This window comes from Clarias gariepinus, chromosome 17 (genome assembly GCF_024256425.1).
Source record: "Clarias gariepinus isolate MV-2021 ecotype Netherlands chromosome 17, CGAR_prim_01v2, whole genome shotgun sequence".
NCBI lineage: Eukaryota > Metazoa > Chordata > Actinopteri > Siluriformes > Clariidae > Clarias > Clarias gariepinus.
This window is the reverse complement of record NC_071116.1, coordinates 24,768,308-24,787,622: the sequence shown is the minus strand read 5'-3', so window position 1 is coordinate 24,787,622 and position 19,315 is coordinate 24,768,308. Positions and strand designations below refer to the sequence as shown.

General features: G+C 38.5%; 1 protein-coding gene across 1 annotated transcript in view; it reads right to left on the bottom strand.

Moving 5' to 3' along the window:
• Positions 1-2,898: 2,898 nt before the first annotated feature.
• LOC128545606 (adhesion G protein-coupled receptor F5-like) overlaps positions 2,899-19,315 on the bottom strand; it is a 32,815-nt gene continuing 16,398 nt past the window's right edge. The window contains exons 5-17 of the mRNA XM_053516067.1: positions 18,064-18,178; positions 17,587-17,651; positions 17,344-17,480; positions 17,066-17,251; positions 15,021-15,227; positions 14,633-14,785; positions 11,571-11,749; positions 11,283-11,453; positions 5,147-6,502; positions 4,962-5,003; positions 4,769-4,831; positions 4,583-4,646; positions 2,899-3,016 (exon numbers count right to left, since the gene is read on the bottom strand). Coding sequence (XP_053372042.1) covers positions 2,928-3,016; positions 4,583-4,646; positions 4,769-4,831; positions 4,962-5,003; positions 5,147-6,502; positions 11,283-11,453; positions 11,571-11,749; positions 14,633-14,785; positions 15,021-15,227; positions 17,066-17,251; positions 17,344-17,480; positions 17,587-17,651; positions 18,064-18,178 — 2,827 coding nt within the window. The 3' untranslated portion in view covers positions 2,899-2,927. The remainder of the gene's footprint in view (positions 3,017-4,582; positions 4,647-4,768; positions 4,832-4,961; positions 5,004-5,146; positions 6,503-11,282; positions 11,454-11,570; positions 11,750-14,632; positions 14,786-15,020; positions 15,228-17,065; positions 17,252-17,343; positions 17,481-17,586; positions 17,652-18,063; positions 18,179-19,315) is intronic.

The window sequence follows — 19,315 nt, the reverse complement described above, 5'->3', positions numbered from 1 at the left end:
TCTCTGAGGGATCCAAAATGGTGCCGCGTTGTGTTGTAGCTCGCTTGTTTTACACTGCATATGGACATCGGGACAACTGCTGTACGAATATACCACTACCAGAAAACCTTAGATAAATCTATGTTTAAATTCAATCTTCAAATTAATGTCAATCAGTCCTGTCTCAGATAGCTGGCTAATTAGGTCTCCAGGTTGGGTAGTTTTTTGGTTAATTATGTTGTCATGTCAATCTGTCTTGTCTCAGCTAGCCAGCTAATTAGGTGTTATAGTTAGCTAATTAGTTTTGTTAATTTGTGTTATTAATTCATGTTGTATGTAGCACATTGGTGCTTAGTTAGCTATTTAGTTTTTGTTCATTTATGTTGTTAATTTGTTGTATGTAGCACCTTGGTCCTGGAGGAATGTTGTTTCGTTTCACTGTGTACTGAACTGTATATGGTTGAAGTGACAATAATGAAGTAACTACTTGACATGACTTGAAAAAAACTTGAAGAATGCCGTCACATTTTATTTTATTTTATAGTTAAAAACTGTGATATAGGTGAACTGCTTTACTACAGTATGTAACAGTGTATGGAGTGTCCCCAGTGACTACTGTTTGTTGCAAAAAGTCAATCAATTGCTACCAGCCAAGTTTAGAATCTACATATGCATTATGCGTACTGAAGGTAAGATATTTTATAGTCATGCAGTAATACAGGTTATTATACTTTTCTACAGCATATTATACTATGCATTTAAATATCTTTGTATTATACCAGTAAAGAAACATGATGCACGTATTTAGATAGTAGTGATATCTAACCTGGGTGGAGTAGGAAAGATTAGGTTCCACATTCTGTTTTAATATAAAACCCTAGTCCTAGTGGAGTTGAGATCTGGCTAAACCTTTTGCATAACATCAGTGCATGAGCTTATTAATGTTCTTTTGTCTGATAGAGCAAAAAGTCACACTCCAACATCTAATTGTTATAATAACAAAGATATAAAAAAGCAAAGATAGCAAATGGACTGTATATATATATATATAAATATGTGTTTGAAAGGGCTTTCTAATACACAAGACAGCAAACTATTTACCTGCAATTTCTTTTAAATTTAAGATTAAGACAATTGCTTTATCTAGATATATCTGAGGCACTCACACAGTCTAATGTAAAAATCTAGGCATCCCTGGACAGATTATATTTTTGTACATTTTTTAGTGTTCGCCCAATGTTCTTTTGGCTTCAAGGTCTATACCTGGGCTACCTTGCATGCAAAGAATGTATAGGATATACCAGCATATTAGCAATGAAGTTAGATGACTTGAGGGCCATTCTCAAACATTCCGTTTACCTATATATTTATTGGGTTTATTTTTAATTCAATTTATTTGGCAAAAAAATAAAAAAATAATAGAATGAAACTGTGAGGGTTGCCCACTAAAGGGCACTGTTTGTTTTGTAGTTTTTGTTGGTGGACTCAGTTTTCCAGAAGGCACCTTGGTCAGGTGACGCGGGTGCTCACCTGAACGAGGTAGCTCATTAATCATGTTATAAATAGCTGTTTGTTCTGGGAAACTGGGTTGGTCATTAATTTGTGTTCTGTTAAGTGGGCCTTTGTTTTCTCTGATTATGTTCAGTTTTAGTTAGTTTAATTATAGTTGGCCTTTTGGTTTTTGGAGCTTTAAGTTAAGGTTATATTTGTCTTAATTTAGTATGTCTCTCTGTGTCTCCCAGCAGGATTAGCCGCTAGGAGAATTAGCCTTTTGTGTTTACCCTCATGTGTAAGTAACCTCCTTTGCATGTGTAGTTCTTAGTCTGTATAAATACTAATCAGTGCACTACTAACCTGCTTAGATCTTAGTTTGTCTAGTCTTCTTGTCTTTTTAGATCATAGTCTGTTTAGCTACTAACCTATTTAGCCACTAACCTTTAGAGTTCTTAGTCTGTTTCATACCTAGTCTGCTGTGCCCCTAGTCTGTTTGTCTCTTGGGTCTCTGGCTATTAGCCAGTTTAGCAATTAGTCTGTTTAGCTACTATCTATCCTAACAGCTAATAAGCATAACTGATAGTAGGCCTAGCCAAGCCTGTCTTTTGTGTTTAGCCCTTTGCATGTATAGTCCCCTGTGTTTAGTCCTCTAATATGTTTAGTGTGTCTTGTCTCGTCCGGTTTGTATCCCGTATCTGTACTGTATATTAGTTTGTGTAATCCCCTGTCTGTATATTAGTGGATTATTGGTTTTGTTTATAGTATGCTCCCAAGTAAAGCCAACTTTCTTTTGTTCATGTTTGTTTTTATTTTGTTATTATTAAAAGGACTTTCTTTGTTACACCTCATCCCCTCTGGGTCTATGCCTTGCCACACCTGCATGCCCACAGTCCAACACCTAACGTTACGTGACAAAAACACTAGCTGGGAAACAACCCAAAGCATGCAAGATGTTTCTCTAATAAGTCATGCTTTTAAGGATGAGTACAATTTGTATGGTAAAATTAATAAATGAATAAATATTCAAACCATATTTACTATTCTTTACAACAAAACATTTAATTGTACATTATTGCAGTCAATTTCTTTATCATATAAATCCTAGATATCCTAATTAAGCAGTTTATTGAACACAAGCCTAAATAATGGAGGAAAGTTTGTGTGCTCCTTTTGCAACTTTGACAAAACATATCAGACAAGGATATGCAGACAAAATAGATATATCCAACAGGTGTATTGACTTTAGCTATAAGTAGTTATCCAAAGAATCTTATTTTTAGGCAATTCTAAATGAATTCCATGTACAGTACATCATGCTGAATAAAGTTTTATGATGTTTAAGCTAAACATTTTAAGTGTGCTTCAGTAGTATTGTTTCACTATGATTTTTTTTTTACATGCATTACTCCTTATGTATAAATATACTGTATAGTAAGGTTTATGATTAAACAGTCCTATACTGTTGGTGTGGAGGATTTACTGTCAGCTGGTGCATTTGAGTTTCTTAAAGACAAAAGTTCCATTTCCGACACATTGTACACATGTGCAAAAGACCAAAATATTAGACTTAATGCTTTTCACAAATCAGGACAATGCTTAAATATTTGGTGAATTATATAGCATAAATTCTTAGATCTAAAATGTAAATTTGGAAAGAGTTTGGAAGTACCACAAAAGTAAAAACAATTGTCCCAGTTAAAAAGAAAGGTAAATTTGGAGTAAACAAAATTGTAGACAAGCAATAAGTATATGTACAGTGATAAATAGCATTTAAAAGAAAGAAAAACACACATAACACGCACACTCAAACACTGACACACAGTAAAGGCGAGAAAGAGAGAGCATGTGTGTGTGAACCGGCGCGGTGTCAAATTAAATGCGCGCACACAACACACACAATCTGCAGCACAAGATAAAGAAAAACACACACACACAAGGATGTTGATTATACCAGTAAAGGAGACAAGCACCAACCCAGCAGGGGAGATGATTACCGCAACGCAAGAGAGAGAAAAACCATTGGCTTAATTGTGATCACATGACACTCTGCATCAAATCAAGAAGCACATGCGTGATACATAATACTCGGTGCTCGTAAACCAAGACAATGCTCATTTTCAAAGTCAAAATTTATTAAAACTCTTTGCTCGTCTTGCGGAACACTCGTAAACCGTGTTACTCGTAATGCAAGGTTTCACTGTACTAGCAAGGAGTAACTATTAATTTAAATGTAATGCTGATCTTCTTAATTCACTTGCCTCACAATTTATAATCTTTAAAATAATGTCAAGGAAATTTATTGAATAGCAAGAGCTGTTTTTTTGATATTAGCACATATAAAACTTTGCAAAAGTCTTGAGCCACCCTTCAATTCTCAATATTAAATTAAATTAAATCAAATGGTATAGACTAATTTAACACTAGAAGCGTGAGTACCAGTCATTTGACCGCAATGGGGGAAAAAAATAACTTGATCAAATTCCAGGACCCTCTTTTGATGACCTAGTTCTGTGAGCTTAATCACCCAGCATGCTTACATTTTCAAAATCGCACCAGTAAAAGCCAGTATAAAGCTATTTTTATACTCTTATTTAAAATTGGCGACAGCTGCGCGCCAGTCATGGCTTTTCCTGCCTTTTTCAACCTGCGATTCACATTTCTCTCAGCAGTGGATGGCGCATACTAGCTATGCATCATTCAGTGTGTATATGCAACTATCTCAGGTTTCATTCCATATATGCAATTTTATATATATATATATATATATATATATATATATATATATATATATATATACATTTCTGATCTCGTCACTGTGCAATCAAAATATGTGCAATAGGTGCAATACTGTGCCATACTACTGATATTTATTTGATAAAACCTCTTTGTCCATGTTGTGTGTGTTGTCATCAAGACTAGATTAAAAATATACAAGTCTGGATTTTTAGAAGCAAAGTATGAATAAATAAGGGGTGGCTCAAGACTTCACAGTACTGTTCATTTAAAACTTTTTTGGTGCTACGTAAAGTATTTCATTACAATAACAAATTACAAATTCAAAAGGGTAAACTCTAAATGCAGAGTTTTAATCTTTCAGTTCAGTACATACATCTCTTCCGTAACCTCAATGTGGAAATAAGTCCACTTGAAGATGATGGTCCTGCACTCATGGTCTGTAATTTAGAAATGCAGCATTGACTTAAAAGAAAGTGTATATTTATATAGATTATTGTTATTATGATCATTATTATTATATGTAAATGTATTAAATATATGTACCATAATTTATATTTACCTTGGTAGGGGTTGATCTCAAGTTTTTTAACAAAAAAACCTTTGCTGCTAATGCTTCTTGGACCTGTAATCACAAACAATGTGATATGAAAGAGATACTTTAAGTGATATCAATTATATAGTGCATAAATCTAAATTCTTTTTTTTTGCCTTTAAAAAAATTCTGAAGTACTAGTAAAAAGTTACACATATACCTTACTATCCAGTAACGTTCCGAACAGCAAAATAAAGAAACCCTTTAATAAAACAAATTAAATATTTAAAAAAAATTATATATTAAATTATGAAATATGTTTTAAAAAAAAACAATTTGTACATGAATATTAATGCAAAGTACAATTATAAAAAACTAAAAAAAATAGCAACTTGAATTTGGTACCTGCAGTGAATTAAGGAATGTGAACACCACATGAATCCCGAAGTCCGATGACACCAGGGTCCCAATGCCAAATCCCCACGTTAGACCAAAGAGAGGTGTTAAAATTCCCACACATCTGGCAATGACCAGTAAGGGATGTTTCTCATTTGGCAGCGTAGAAGCATTTACTCCTCTTCTGAACATTTTACAAAGAACCATAATAAGCACAAGGAGGTTTATACCTACAATAGTCAGAGCAGGAATCACAAATGCCAAGAGGGCCTTTGTTTGACTCCAGTTTAGCCAACAATTGTATTTCTTTTCGATATATCCATTTTTGCCAGCTGTAGATGCCACAGTAATAACAGCTATGATTAATGGAGCTCCATAGCCAACAGTAAAGGCTATGGCCATCATTGCACCTCTGCTTATTCTGGAAAAGACCATAAGGGTGCGGTAGAGGAGCAAGAGTGCGGACAACAACATCCAGAAGAAAAGGGCAAGATAAAAAAATTGCATGAAGAATGTGGCTGTAATGCAGGGACCTTCGCCTTGGTCAACAACCGCTGCTCCAATGATAAAGCAAATGTCTGCACACAGTAGGGAGAGAGCAATGTTGACTACAAAGACATGCCGCATGAAGGATGTGTCATTTCTTGTCACTGATTTCCATATAATGATTTCAATAAGGAGGCACAAAACCAAACTGCCCATTGAAATGCCAACGCCAGTGTAAGTTATATAGTCTAATATTATGGCTAAGTCTTTATCCAGGGTAAATGGTGACATCAGGATTGAAAAAGATGTTGTGTGATTGCATTCACATGTAACTATTTCAGTTTCATTTTCTAATGACTTAAGTTGACATCCAGTTGAGTCCCACCCCCCAGTGTCATCCAAAAGTTTAAAGTTCCAAAAGACACACTGCTGCTTGCCCAGCATCTTGTTTTTGACCTTAAATGAAAGGGAGATGTTGTTAATTGTTGAGTTTGTTTCAATCAGGACTACATCTCCATTGATGCTGGTGCCAGGTTGATTGCTGCCATTGTAGTTCAGATTTCGAGCAGGTAAGATATTGTTAAAAGCTGAGGAAATTATCACTGTGATCAAAGTTGGTTCTATAATCTCCAGAAAACTTATTTGCGTAGTTAAGTTTTTGCCAAATTCTCCAGAAAAAGGGGAAGTAATGTTAACTTTATTAAGAGAGGTAAAGTTTGTTGTTATGTTAAAGCTATTGTCCGAGAGTCTGCGTCCAAAGATTTCAGTTGAGTTGAGAAGTTCAGAACTGGCATTCACGGTTGCATTGTTTTCATTTATAATCACCCATGTGTGCTGTGCACCAACTGATCCAACGATGTCAACTGTGTCTAGGACATCCTAAAAATTTAATAAGTAATTATATACAGAACATCTGGCCATCTATGGGATGGATGAAAAGTAACTAGCAATAAAAATTGATGAAAGTCCTAATTTCTAATACAAATTGATAACAACAAATTGTACATGTAATTTATTACATAGGAAAATTAAAGCAAATCATCTTGGGTTACTTTGCTGTAACCCTGTTCCTTGAAAAAGTGGGAACAAGATGCTGCGTGAAAATGCTATGGGAACATCTTTTTGTGTTGCCAGTTGTGACGCATGTGTGTATCAAACATGCCAAATTTTTGGCTTATATAACCTAAGTCAGATGACATCATATGATGAAGTGCACCTGCAGGTTATAAATAGGAGTGAACCGAAAAAAATTCCTTAGATCATTTTTGTCTCAAAGGATGTCCAGTCATGCAAGCAGTGCCGGATTGGAGTGCAGCATCTCGTTCCCGCTTTTTCAGGGAACAGGGTTACAGCAAAGTAACCCAAGATGTTCCCTTTCAAAAGCTACACTCGATGCTGCGTAAAAACACTATGGGAATGAGAATACCAACGCCGCTGCACTGCAAGTGTCTGGACCCCCAGGGTTGTGTTGCGTGTACGGACAATAGCCAAAGAGGTCTCAGACCTAGTTCTGGGAGGCTGACTCAAGGACCTGTGAGCCCGGAGTAGCATAAACATCCAAACTATAAAATCTAACAAATGTGTGCAGAGAGGACCCACTTGCCGCATCACACACTTGCTGCAAGGGGACTCCGCTTGCCAGCGCAATAGATGAGTCAATCCCCCTGGTCGAATGAGCCCTGATTACTAGAGGCGAAGTGTGACCATGCGCCTTGTAGGCTAGGCCAATAGCATGACAGCATTTTGTAGCGCGACCACATAAAGGGGCATGTTAAAATAGCAGGGTATTAATAAAGGAGCTAATGCTGCTCACCTGCACAAAGAAATGTGCCCGGTATGGTTTTAATTGTCCCAAATAACAAGTGTTGGTCACAGGGTTAAGCTCTCGCGAGCATGCGCGAACGCAGCACGAGAGAACCTGAAAGCGGCGTCGGGTCACGTGTGCCGGTATAAAGCCAGAACCAACATGAAGAGATGTACCCAGCGCTGTTGTTGTTTAAAGAGAGAGAGATTGTGTGATTGCAAAGGATTACTTTTCACTTTCAGGACCCTCACAATTCACCTTTCATTCCGTTTCTCGAGCTCCCGGATTCGACATCTTTATCGGTGAGGCCGAGCCATCTCTCCCGTGCATCATTTCACACACTGCAATATCATTGACTCTGGACTATGATACACACACTCACACACCCGCCTACGACACACACCTTGTTTATATTTGTAAATGTTTTGTATATATTGGTTTGTGGTGCACCTTGTTTGTTTATTTATTGGTTTGTTTTGTATAATACACTTTGGTCTGGTTTAGTAATTGTTTTTGTGTCGCGTCTTATATTGTCCCGCCTCGGTTGCGCAATACCGGAAGTGCTGTTTACAAGCCCATATTTTGATCCTCGACCACGTAGCATAGTAACTAGTTGTTTAATCACAATCCAAACATTACAATTTGTCTAGTGGCGGCTGCCTCCTGGTTGCGGCCCCCATAGCATATGAAAAGCTGCTCTGACTTACGCCACTGGCTAGTGCGGTGGACGTAAATCTGAGGAGCACGTACTGGACAGAGTAAGTGAAGTCTTTTCTGCTCCGGAGCTGTAAAAGGCAGAGGACAGAATGCTTCGAGAACAACTGGGTGCATGGTTGAAAATGGAACTTTGGGAAGATAGTTCGGGTGATGATGTAGAATAGCTTTGACTAGCCCAGGGGCGAAGTCTAGGCAGAATGGGGAGACTGACAAAGCCTGCAAATCTCCAATTCTTTTCAAGGAAGTAATGGCCATAAGAAAAACCATCTTGAGAGTCAAGAGCCTGGCGGGCACTGACTCTAGTAGTTCGAAAGGGGTGTCGACCAGACCTTCGAGCGGAAGTCCCAAGAAGGGACCGTCGCTCTAGTGGGCGGCCTCAACCGTTTAGCTCTGGATGGACAGAAACTTGTCCTGTGACCAAAGCAGAACCTGGTGTGCTAGCTTGTTTAAGCGGCGCGAGCGCAGTCAGCCCTGGCGATTTTTATATAAGACTACCGTAGGGTCGAGGCAATTGATGAGCCACACAAGAAGATAACCTCTCTAGTTCCCTTGGGCTGGACGGCCATCCAAGACCATACCCCAGCCCATGAGGGAAGCGTCTGTCATTAACGATGACAAGACGGATCTAGAGTGGGACCCAGAGTCCGAAACCAGGGTCTGAACCACATAGAAGGGGAACGAAGCCCCTGGCGCTTAACCGTTATTTGCCCCTGGGGATTGGCCCTCGAGTGAAATCCCCTGGCTCTTAGCCACAACTGAAACGCTCTCATGTGCAGAAGGCCCAAAGGTATCACCGTGGACACAGCTGCCATGAGACCTAAAGATCTCTGAAAGTGATGGACAGTCACATTCTGATCTAGCTTGATTTCTTTAAGTGTATTGAGAATGGATTCGACACGAGCGGGAGACAGCTTTGCCCGCATTGCGATCGAGTCCCATGTGACACCCAAATATGTTGTCCTCTGAACAGGAAAGAGCACGCTTTTCGTGGCGTTGAGTCTCAATCCTAAGGAACGGAGATGAGCTAGGACAACATTTCGATGTCAAAGCGCTAGCACTATGCCAGAATCAGTCAGTCGTTTATGTAATTTAAAATACAGATACCCCGGAGTTGTAAAGGAGCCAGAACTGCATCCATGCATTTTGTGTATATGCGGGGTGAGAGAGCTAGACCAAATGGACGGACCCGATACTGGTAAGCTTCGCCCCCGAAAGCGAACCTCAGGAACTTCCTGTGTTGTTGCAATATTTCTATATGAAAGTATGCAGCCTTTAGATCGATTGTCACAAACCAATCCCTTGGTTGGATTTGAAAAACAATCACTTTGACAGTCAGCATTTTAAACCTGTATTTTTTCAGATCTAAAACTGGACGTAGCCCCCCTTTTTTCTTGGGAACCAAGAAATACCGACTGTAGTAGCCTGACCCTCTGTCTGGTAGGGGAACATGTTCTATGGCCCCTTTTTCCAGCAACGTCTGAACTCAGCCAGCATATGCCCCCTTTCTGGTTTCACGGAAGTTCAGGCTACGCCATTGAAACCCGGGGGGTTATGAGCCTCTCTCTACAGTGCTTAGTACCCAAGGAGATATACTTGGCAGTAGCTTTTACGCTACCAGTTTCTCTGAAAGGGGCAGAAGTCTTGGCGGCTTGGTTAGACGGGGTGGGGCTGTTAGATGTTCGGCATCCTGAAACATGGCAGGAAAAGACGGAAGAACTAAGATTTCGTTGGAGACCGGTGTTGCCTGAAACACAAGTGGTGGCGGAGCATGACCACCGACCTCCTGGGGGTGCCAGGGAGGACACTTTATCCTCAAAAGGAATTCTACGCGCCACCCCCATGGTCCTGGGCACATGAGCCTCAGGGCTTCGTCTTTGTGAAGAAGACAGTGTGCTGGTCCAACTTCTTTGAGGCGGATTGCGAAGCGCGGCGAGTCGTACCCCAATCTTTACAAGGGGGTGCCCGGCTCATCACACTCTCCTTCTGCGTTTCCCACATCGGGAGAGCCATACTTGGTTGGGACTGGGTGGTTGGCAGCCCCAACTCTTGAGCACAGTGGGGAAGTCTTGAGCTTGCTCATATAATTTCGCCTCCCGAAAAATATTGGCCAAACAGGCTGGAAGGCGAGATGTGGGCATCAAGGAGGAACGCATGCTCCTTATCCTTGATGCCTAAGCGATTTAACCACAAGTGCCTCTCCGCAGACACCACGCAGCCATAGAACGGCTGATAGCACGGGCTTTCAGCTTTTCCATTGCCTGAAAAGCTTTTCCCACCAAGGAAGATGAAAGTCTGCATGGCATGGAGAGAAGTGTTGGCTTTTTCAGGGAGGATGATGTCCCAGGAGAGAGATTCCTATCCTGTATTTTATTTCTTTTTATTAATATTTATTCCTTATATATGGTTTTTTTATATTCTTTTTAAGGTCACCGGCGAGCATATAAGCATTTCACTGCATATCGTACTGTGTATGACTATGTATGTGACAAATAAAATTTGAATTTGAATTTGAATTCTATCTGGGGCATCATTATATAACCCCGCGCTTCTGCATCAACGATATTTGAATAAATCGAAGTTGATGACACAAAAACACGGGATAAATGTTCCATGAGCGAGTTAACTCGTCATGGAGGTCGCTAAAGAAGGGGGGAAAGCGCCATTGAGGCTCCGCCCCCTGGCCACCCGACAGAAACCTGTCATCTAATTTCGAGCGTTTGGGGAAAGCGCGCTCTTGCAGCCAGTCAATATGCAGCCGCTCGACCGCACGCGCTACTACTTTGAGCTACTGTACTACTCTAAGGTGCTTTAAGTTTCGATTTCTATCTCCACGGACGCGAGAGAGGATGTCTCTCCTGCCCATTTACAAAAAGCGTGGAGCATGCTTGAGGAGGGGACGGAAAATTTTCCAGATTCGGCGATTCTTTTTAAAGAAGGCGATCCGCGCGCAAAGCACTTTAATCGGAAGGAGGTCACAGTGCTCACACTCTCCCTGAAGCCAGAGGAGAGCGTGATTTACCCCCAAAAGAAGACAGTTCAAATCAAAACAATAATTAGCGAACAAGTAAGCTATCTGTACTTGATTAATAATTTTAAATTCATTAGCTACATTTAATCATATTCTGATAAAAGCCTTACCTTCATAATGGTTTCACTGATCAAAGTTGTTGGTGAGAGATTTGAAATGATTGTCAATATTTGCGCAATAGTTGTTATGGTTGCTGGAAAGCCAACAATATTTTGAGTTTGTAATGTTGCAGTACTGCTGATGTTGGACATAAATTGTGGGATGTCTGATACCTGTAAATTCTACAGAGGTACAAATAAAAAGGCAAACAAAAATATTAAATTATATTAATTTTCTAAATTCTATTATTTCCTCATTTATTTTTCATTATATTTCATGGAAATAAGATTTTTCATTGCCTCAGCTTGATTTTTTAAACTTTGAATGACACCCAGAACACAGTTGTTTTCTATGATGTTCCAGAATCCTGATGGTTCACATATAGCCACTTGAGTGCCAACCATGTTTGTGTTACATTCACCAGTGCTTTGCTGTCCTGGGTTTCCAGATCCAAATACACTATCAGAGCATGTAAATTCTAAAAAATAAATAAATAAGTCACTTCTTAAAAAGTATTTTTTTTATTGTTTGTATAAATATAAGGTAGAAATGTTTTATAATTGTTTTAGTGGTTGTGGAATATTCACACTTTGCTTGCTGTCTATCTGTAACTATTGCTAGATACATTTGAATGCTTTTCAAAAAATTTGACATCAGTCGAGCAATGTATCATTTCAGAGCCGCTTGCAAAGTGTGTGCCAAAGATATTGACAGAATAGTATCTTTATTAAGCTACTGTATCATTTATCATTTCTTGCAAATGAAAATGTGTATATTGTAAAGCCGTGTATCCTTTAGGTGTTATGGAAGTGTCTGCTAGCTGGCAACCTGCTTGTTTCCTTCTGGCTCTCCCTTTTAATTATGCTGTCATAGTTAGTCCTGCCGAAGTCCCTGCTTGCACTCTGCACGAAATATACATTCACATTATACATTGTTTGACTGTGACCATACCTAATTGCCATCTCTCCTTCACTTCTGCGTTCTCCTCTTCTCTCTCTACTCCTCTCTCTCTTTCTCTCTACATGTCGCTGCTGAGCTGCCAGTGATCCAGACTCCCTCTGCTTCCTGGAGCTGTCGGACTCGTCCTAGTGTCCTGCTTCTGGTTGCAGATCTCGTCGCATGGATACCCTGTGTGGTCTGCCTGGGATGTGTGTGGCGTGGAGAAAATGTGAACCTGGGGACGGTTCCACATTTCCATAAAGATGGTCCTGTCCTCGGCTAATGCAGACAACTGTTCTCTGAGGACTTGTGACTTCAGTCGCTCGATAGTTCAAGACTGGAGTTTCCTACAGTCTACCTGAGCCTCCAATTACGAACTGGACTCAGTTTTAACTTAAACACATCTCCTGTTAAACTGAACTTCCAGTCTGACACAGTATGAATTCCTGCTATCTGTTTCACCCAAATGAGGATGGGTTCCCTGTTGAGTCTGGTATCTCTCATGGTTTCTTCCTATTACCATCTCAGGGAGTTTTTCTTCGCCACTGTCACTGGCCTTCTCGGCTTGCTCATCAGGGACAGTCTTATCATTTTGATTTATACACGTTCACATCTCATACAAACTTAAATAATTATTTTGATTGTCTAAAGCTGCTTTGCGACAATGTCAATTTTTAAAAGCGCTATGCAAATAAAACTGAAATTGAATTGAAAATTGAATTGAATTGTGCACATTTAAAAGTGGTTGGTTGAGTAAAAGATGTAATTTCACAGATATATTTTAACGCAAATGTGGAGGCATCTTTTAAACCTTTAGGTGGGAAAACATTTCCCATTAACCTTTGAAGACCTTTTCTACCTATGTATGAAAAATATATTCTTAAAGTATGGCCATATTTTCAATTCAATTCAATTTTATTTGTATAGCGCAATAACAAATGGCATTGTCCCAAAGCAGCTTTACACAATCAAAATAATTATTTAAGTTTGTATGGAATTTGAATGTGTATGAATTAAAATGGTCAGATAGTCCCTGGTGAGCAAGCCAAGGGCAACAGTGGCAAGGAAAATCTTCCTGAGATAGTAATAGGAAGAAACCTTGACAGGAACCAGACCCAACAGGGAACCCATCCTCATTTGGGTGAAACAGAGAGCAGGTATTGATCTGCATTTATACTGTGTGTTAGTTGGCGGGCAGTTCAGCATTGACAGCTGCCAACACCAGTCGAGAACCGTCTTCTAAGTAAAGAGAACCATCCCCAGACACGAGACACATCCCAAAGAGACACACGGAGCATCCATGTGATAAAATCCCCAACCAGAAGCGGGGCACCAGGATGGGTCAGACAGGTCCGAAGGGCAGAGGGAGTCTGGATCACTGGCAGCTTAGGAACAACACATGTAGCTCGACCGAGAGAGAGGGGAGGAAAGAGAGGGAAGAAAGCAGAAGAGAAGAGATAAGAGTTAGGTCTGGTCACAGTCATGTAATGTATAATGTAAATGTATATTTACTGTGGAGTGCAAGCAGAGACTCCGGCAGGACTAACTATGACAGCATAACTAAAAGGGAGAGCCAGAAAGAAACACAGACATGAGGGCTCCCTGAGATGTAAAGCAACCAATCACCTTACCATCAACAAACCTGAGTGATCAATGAGAGTGGGGAGGACAGCATCTAAACATACCTATAGAATAACAGTTCACCATAATACTCTACGTCCATGAGTCCCCCAGATCTGCTCCTTTACCTAAGGCAAGTATATTTATAAAAATGCTTGATTAAATAAATAGGTTTTTAGTCTGGACTAAACACTTAACACTGAGACTGTGTCTGAGTCTCGAACACTAATTGGAAGACTATTCCATAATTTTAGGGCTTTGTAAGAAAAAGCTTTGCCCCCAGCTGTAGTTTTCATAATACGTGGTACTGATAAGCAGCCTGCATCCTTTGATCGAAGTAGGCGTGGCAGATCGTAAGACACTAGCAATTCACTCAAATACTGTGGTGTTAGACCATTTTAATGCCATATATGTTGCCATACTTCACCTTTTAAAACTATTAAAGTCTTTGAATAAACATTTGATCTATGAAATATGGAATAAATATGCTAAAGTGACCTTTAATACGGCCCAGGAGGTAGCCACAGTATGCATCAAATAATCTGTGTATATTTGTAAAATACATCTTTTACCCAAGCCAGAAGACACTTCAACATAACACTGGATACAGGGCTTTGCAAAAGACACATTTTCATTTACAGTAGATTATTAAAGATATCAATGTGTTAATATATTTGGCACACACTTTACAAGTAAGGTAGCTCTGTTTGTGAAAATGATTCTTTATCTTCAGATCTTTACATCTTGAATGATTGTACAAATGAAGCATTATAATACTTGAGAAAAAAAGAATCTTGCTTACTTTTGTTTCTTACAGTAATTGTAAAGCTCTCTTTGTTAGTACCTCCACTGATTGGTGTTGTTAGTTGGCATGTGACTTGTATTACTTGGTCATTATTCAGGCAGCTCTGTTTGTTAATTATATAGTTACATAACAAGCAACTTGCTTGTGAGACTGTAAAAACCAGTTAAATGGTTAAAATTAGTAAGCTTAACCTCTCTTAGAGACTTTCCATTAAATTTTCAATGTAAACATTTTACTTTATAGACAAAGTATTTCAAATGGTAAACACAGGCTAAATATTTACTGTGTATTAAAAAAAGGGTGATTATTATTTAATAATATATAAACTGAATATTAAGCTGGGCTGTTATCAGTGACCCAAATTACACATAAAAATGCATATGACCTGTTGAAGTTTGGATGCAAGCTGCAGGATCAACATTCCAATTCACTTGATAAATCTCCTGAACACAACACTGCAGTGGAAGTGCTATATCGGCACATTCTACTATTTTATCAGTCGTCACTTGGAAATTTGGGTATGGCTGAATTGTAACACTTTGCCAGATAATATAGGGCATTGAGTTTACTATAGTTGTGCATGCATATTGACCTGAGAAAGCAGATAAAAATATATTTTAAAAAGGTTATATGTTAAAACAATATTTGTAAATGCTATTAAAATGTATGTGCAGTCCTATGCAGAGGTCTTGGGCCACTGCAAATAAAAATGAAATGAAATTATGTAGATTGCATTAATAAAATGGAAATAAATGTTTTACTGCAACAGGCTGCACAGTGCCTAATAATACAATTTAAAAATTGGTTGTTTATGTAACAACCTCTGCAGTGATCTCAGCACCCCTTTTATCTGTTCCAACCAGTCTGCATTCAGCATAACTGGCCTAATCATCCGCACCTGTTTCTCACTGGTTAATTTTAGGTTAAGTTTTTTTTATGCTTGAATATTACATATATCGTTATGTGGCTAAACAAACCAAAAACATTCCTTTGTAACTGCTCAGGTACAGCAACTGGACTAAAATATACAGTATACAGGGGTTGGACAATGAAACTGAAACACTGGCCAATTTATTGTTGGAAGTTTCATGGATAAATGAATCTTTATTGATTGCACATTCCACCAGTAAAAGCAGAGTGTAAAGGTTTAATTAGCAGAGTAATAGCACAGTTTTGCTTAAAATATTGCAATGCACACAACATTATGGGTGATATATCAAAAGAGGACAAATTGTTGCCGTGCGTCTCGATGGCACACCTGTGACCAAGATAGCAAGTCTTTGTGATTTATCAAGAACCACGGTATTCAGGGTAATGTCAGCATACCACCAAGAAAGACGAACCACATCCAACAGGAGTAACTGTGGATGCAAGAGGAAGCTGTGTGAAAAGGATGTCTGGGTTCTGTTTGTCGGGAGCCGATATATATCGGCTGCTATAGCCAAACCTTTGGTCACTCGTGCCAATGGCAAACGTCGGTTTCAATAGTGCCAGAAGGGAAAATCTTGGTCTGTAAACAATGTGAAACATGTTGGGCTCGTTACTGTCAAGGACTATTGAACCATTCTAGTGGATCATGTGCACCCAGTGGTTCAAACATTGTAGCCTCAAGGCGGTGTTGTGTATCAGGATGATAATGCACCAATACACACAGCAAGACTGGTGACAGAGTGGTTTGATGAACATGAAAGTGAAGCTGAACATCTCCCATGGACTGCACAGTCACCAGATCCAACTATTATTGAGCCACTTTGGAGTGTTTTGGGGAAGCGAGTCAGGAAACGTTTTCCTCCACCAGCATTATGTAGTGATCTGGCCACTATTCTGCAAGAAGAATGGCTCAAAATCCCTCAGTGCAGGACTTGCATCTGTCATTCCCAAGATGAATTGATGCTGTATAGGCCGCAAAAAGAGGCCCTACACCATACTTATGATTTATTATTGTGGTCTAAAACCAGGTGTTTCAATTTCATCGTCCAATCCCCTGTAATGTACATGAGGAAAGAAATGAGAGCTGGCTCAAGACTTTTGCACAGTTTTGTATGTTCAGAAAATAGTGCATGTGTTTATAATCAATTAAATATGAAAACACAAATTTGTTGGATCTCTTTGTGAATTACTTAAATCATAATTTTTTAGTCACCCTGACACTCTGGAATGTTGTTTCAAAATACATAATGGACAATACCTTGCAGAAAGCAGGTTAAGCCATATATTTGCTGTATTTTTTTTTGCCACAATACATATTAATACATAACAAATCTAGTCACATGTTTATTTTATTAATTTATGTAATTTGTGTATTTATAAGATAAAAATTAATTCCTTAATTCCTTAATAAATCCTAAAATTATTTTAATAATACAGTTAATTAGTTTATTGAGGTAAATACAGGAAGCTGATAATTTACCAGCATTGTTTCTGACTTACCACTGTCACTCGGAGTGGCATTGTTTACAGTGAGCTGATAGCTGTTTATTACATATTTATTTGAAGGCTGGAGGGTATTCCCATTTAGGGTCCATGTTGTAGCATTACTTAATAAAATATTGCAGGACAGTGTGAAATTTGTTCCAGGATATATATTGCCACTGCCGTTATATAGTCCATCTTTTACTAAAGTCAAGAATCAAGTACAACATAATTTTTTTGGTTGAAAACAGTTATTTATAATAATAATAATAATAATAATAATAATAATAATCTACCACTTCTACTGATTGCATTATTGTCCACATTAAATCCGTCTAATTTGAGAATTTTAACAAGTTCTTGGTTGGCTAACACCAAATTAGGGTTAGAACTTGTTGCTTTAATATTGAAATCTGCAATTACACTGCCAGGCCTGTTTAAAAAAAAACAAAAACAAAAAAAAACAAGTGTCAATTTAAATTAATCATTAAAATGTTATATTTTGCTAATTAATTATAGGCTACAATATATAATCTCACCTGAAGCCAGTCACTGTTGCAGAGTTGGCCTGGTAGGTAGAAACGTTTCTGTAACTTTTATCAATCTGAAGGTTAAAACAAATGCCACGTATGTCACATGTAAAGATAAACATACTAATCATAAACTAATCCTACATTTAGAAAATGATAATGTATATTAGGGGGCACTTTTAGGTTATCCCATTCCAGCTTAAACTACTGTCCATGCTTTAATGTTAAGTAGGGAATAAAACACAACAGCCGGGCCTAGACAAAACAATGGGGGTGCACATGTTCTATTCAATCAGATTCCAGCATTCAACTGTTTTGTGGTATAATTGTTGGTAGTAAAAGTAAGTACCACATGGCTACATAACCAATCACCACCACTATTAAAATGACAACAACAACTTATAATAATAATAATAAAAAAAATAATAATAATAATAAAATTGATGACATCATGGATTAAATCATATTATATTCTATACAACTTACTGAAGCCTCAATTTTCTGTGTATATGTTTTCCACTGGTTACTACTTTGACTGTTCAGAGCAAAGTCAAAAGTTTCATTTATTGTCAATGAGAAGCTTAACACTTGAATGCCTGTAAATAATTAACAATAATAAAAGATGTCAAAGCAAGTCAAAAAGATATAATCACAGACATTATGGTTTAAATAGCCAAATTACTTTAATATATGGTACCAGTCAAAAGTTCGGACAGACCTGTTTTTTTTTTCGAATTTGTTTATTTATTTATTTTTTTTCAAAATTGTATATTAATTACTGAAGCCATTTTAACCCATTCTTCTAGGCAGAACTGCTTTAGCGCTGTCATATTCTTTGGACCTGTCATGTGTACGACTCTCTTCAAGTCATTCCATAGCATTTATTGGGTTAAGGTCTGGGCTCTGACTTGGCCACTCCAAAACGCATTTTTTGTATTTCTGAAGTCATTCTGTGGTGGAATTTTTTGATTACTTCGATTTACTTTGTGGTTAGGACAGGATGATATGCAGTGCCTTTTTATAGTATGTCAAATGTACAGTGGTTATCTAATCAGAGTGTTGGTTTTACCGCGCCGCTTGGCGGCAGCATTTGGGTTTTTGCGTTTGCTGGCTTTTACCACTGAGTGGTGCTATATAACTCGCCTCATGCCTCATGCCTTAGTTCATTCTCTGCAGGATTGATGAGATGCGCTCCTTTAGCACGTAGTAGCGGATAAAATAAAGTGAAGCACTGTAGTTAAAGGAATTCATAATCACCGTACAATACGGTGTACAGTACAAATGTAAAACTCAAATTAAATCAAATCTTATTAGGATCAAATTTAAGCAAAATAAATGTTAACACAGTGAGCCTTTAGATTTTATCACGTGTAATTAGAAAAGAAGCGTGAATTAAATTAAAACAAATTAAAACATTGTCAGGACGTTATACTGCATCAGCTGAAGTCAGTCATTCAGCCCCGCTTGTGTTCTTTGCGTTATTATAAAAATGAAATGCAGTAGGCTGTTTTGATCTGTAACGGGTTCAACTCATGTTGCACGGACAGCACCATGAAGCACGGACGGGAGGCGAGGTCTTACGGGAAAAGGGTAATTTATTTAGGTAAAATAGCGAAGGAAAGGGTTGAAGGAGGGAGAATGGAAAGAATGGGATAAAGGTTGTGCATGTGCAGTTCCGGGGGGCTGTGCCACACTCGAACGGAGCACACGGAGGCACTCCTGCACGCTTCCTTGTGAC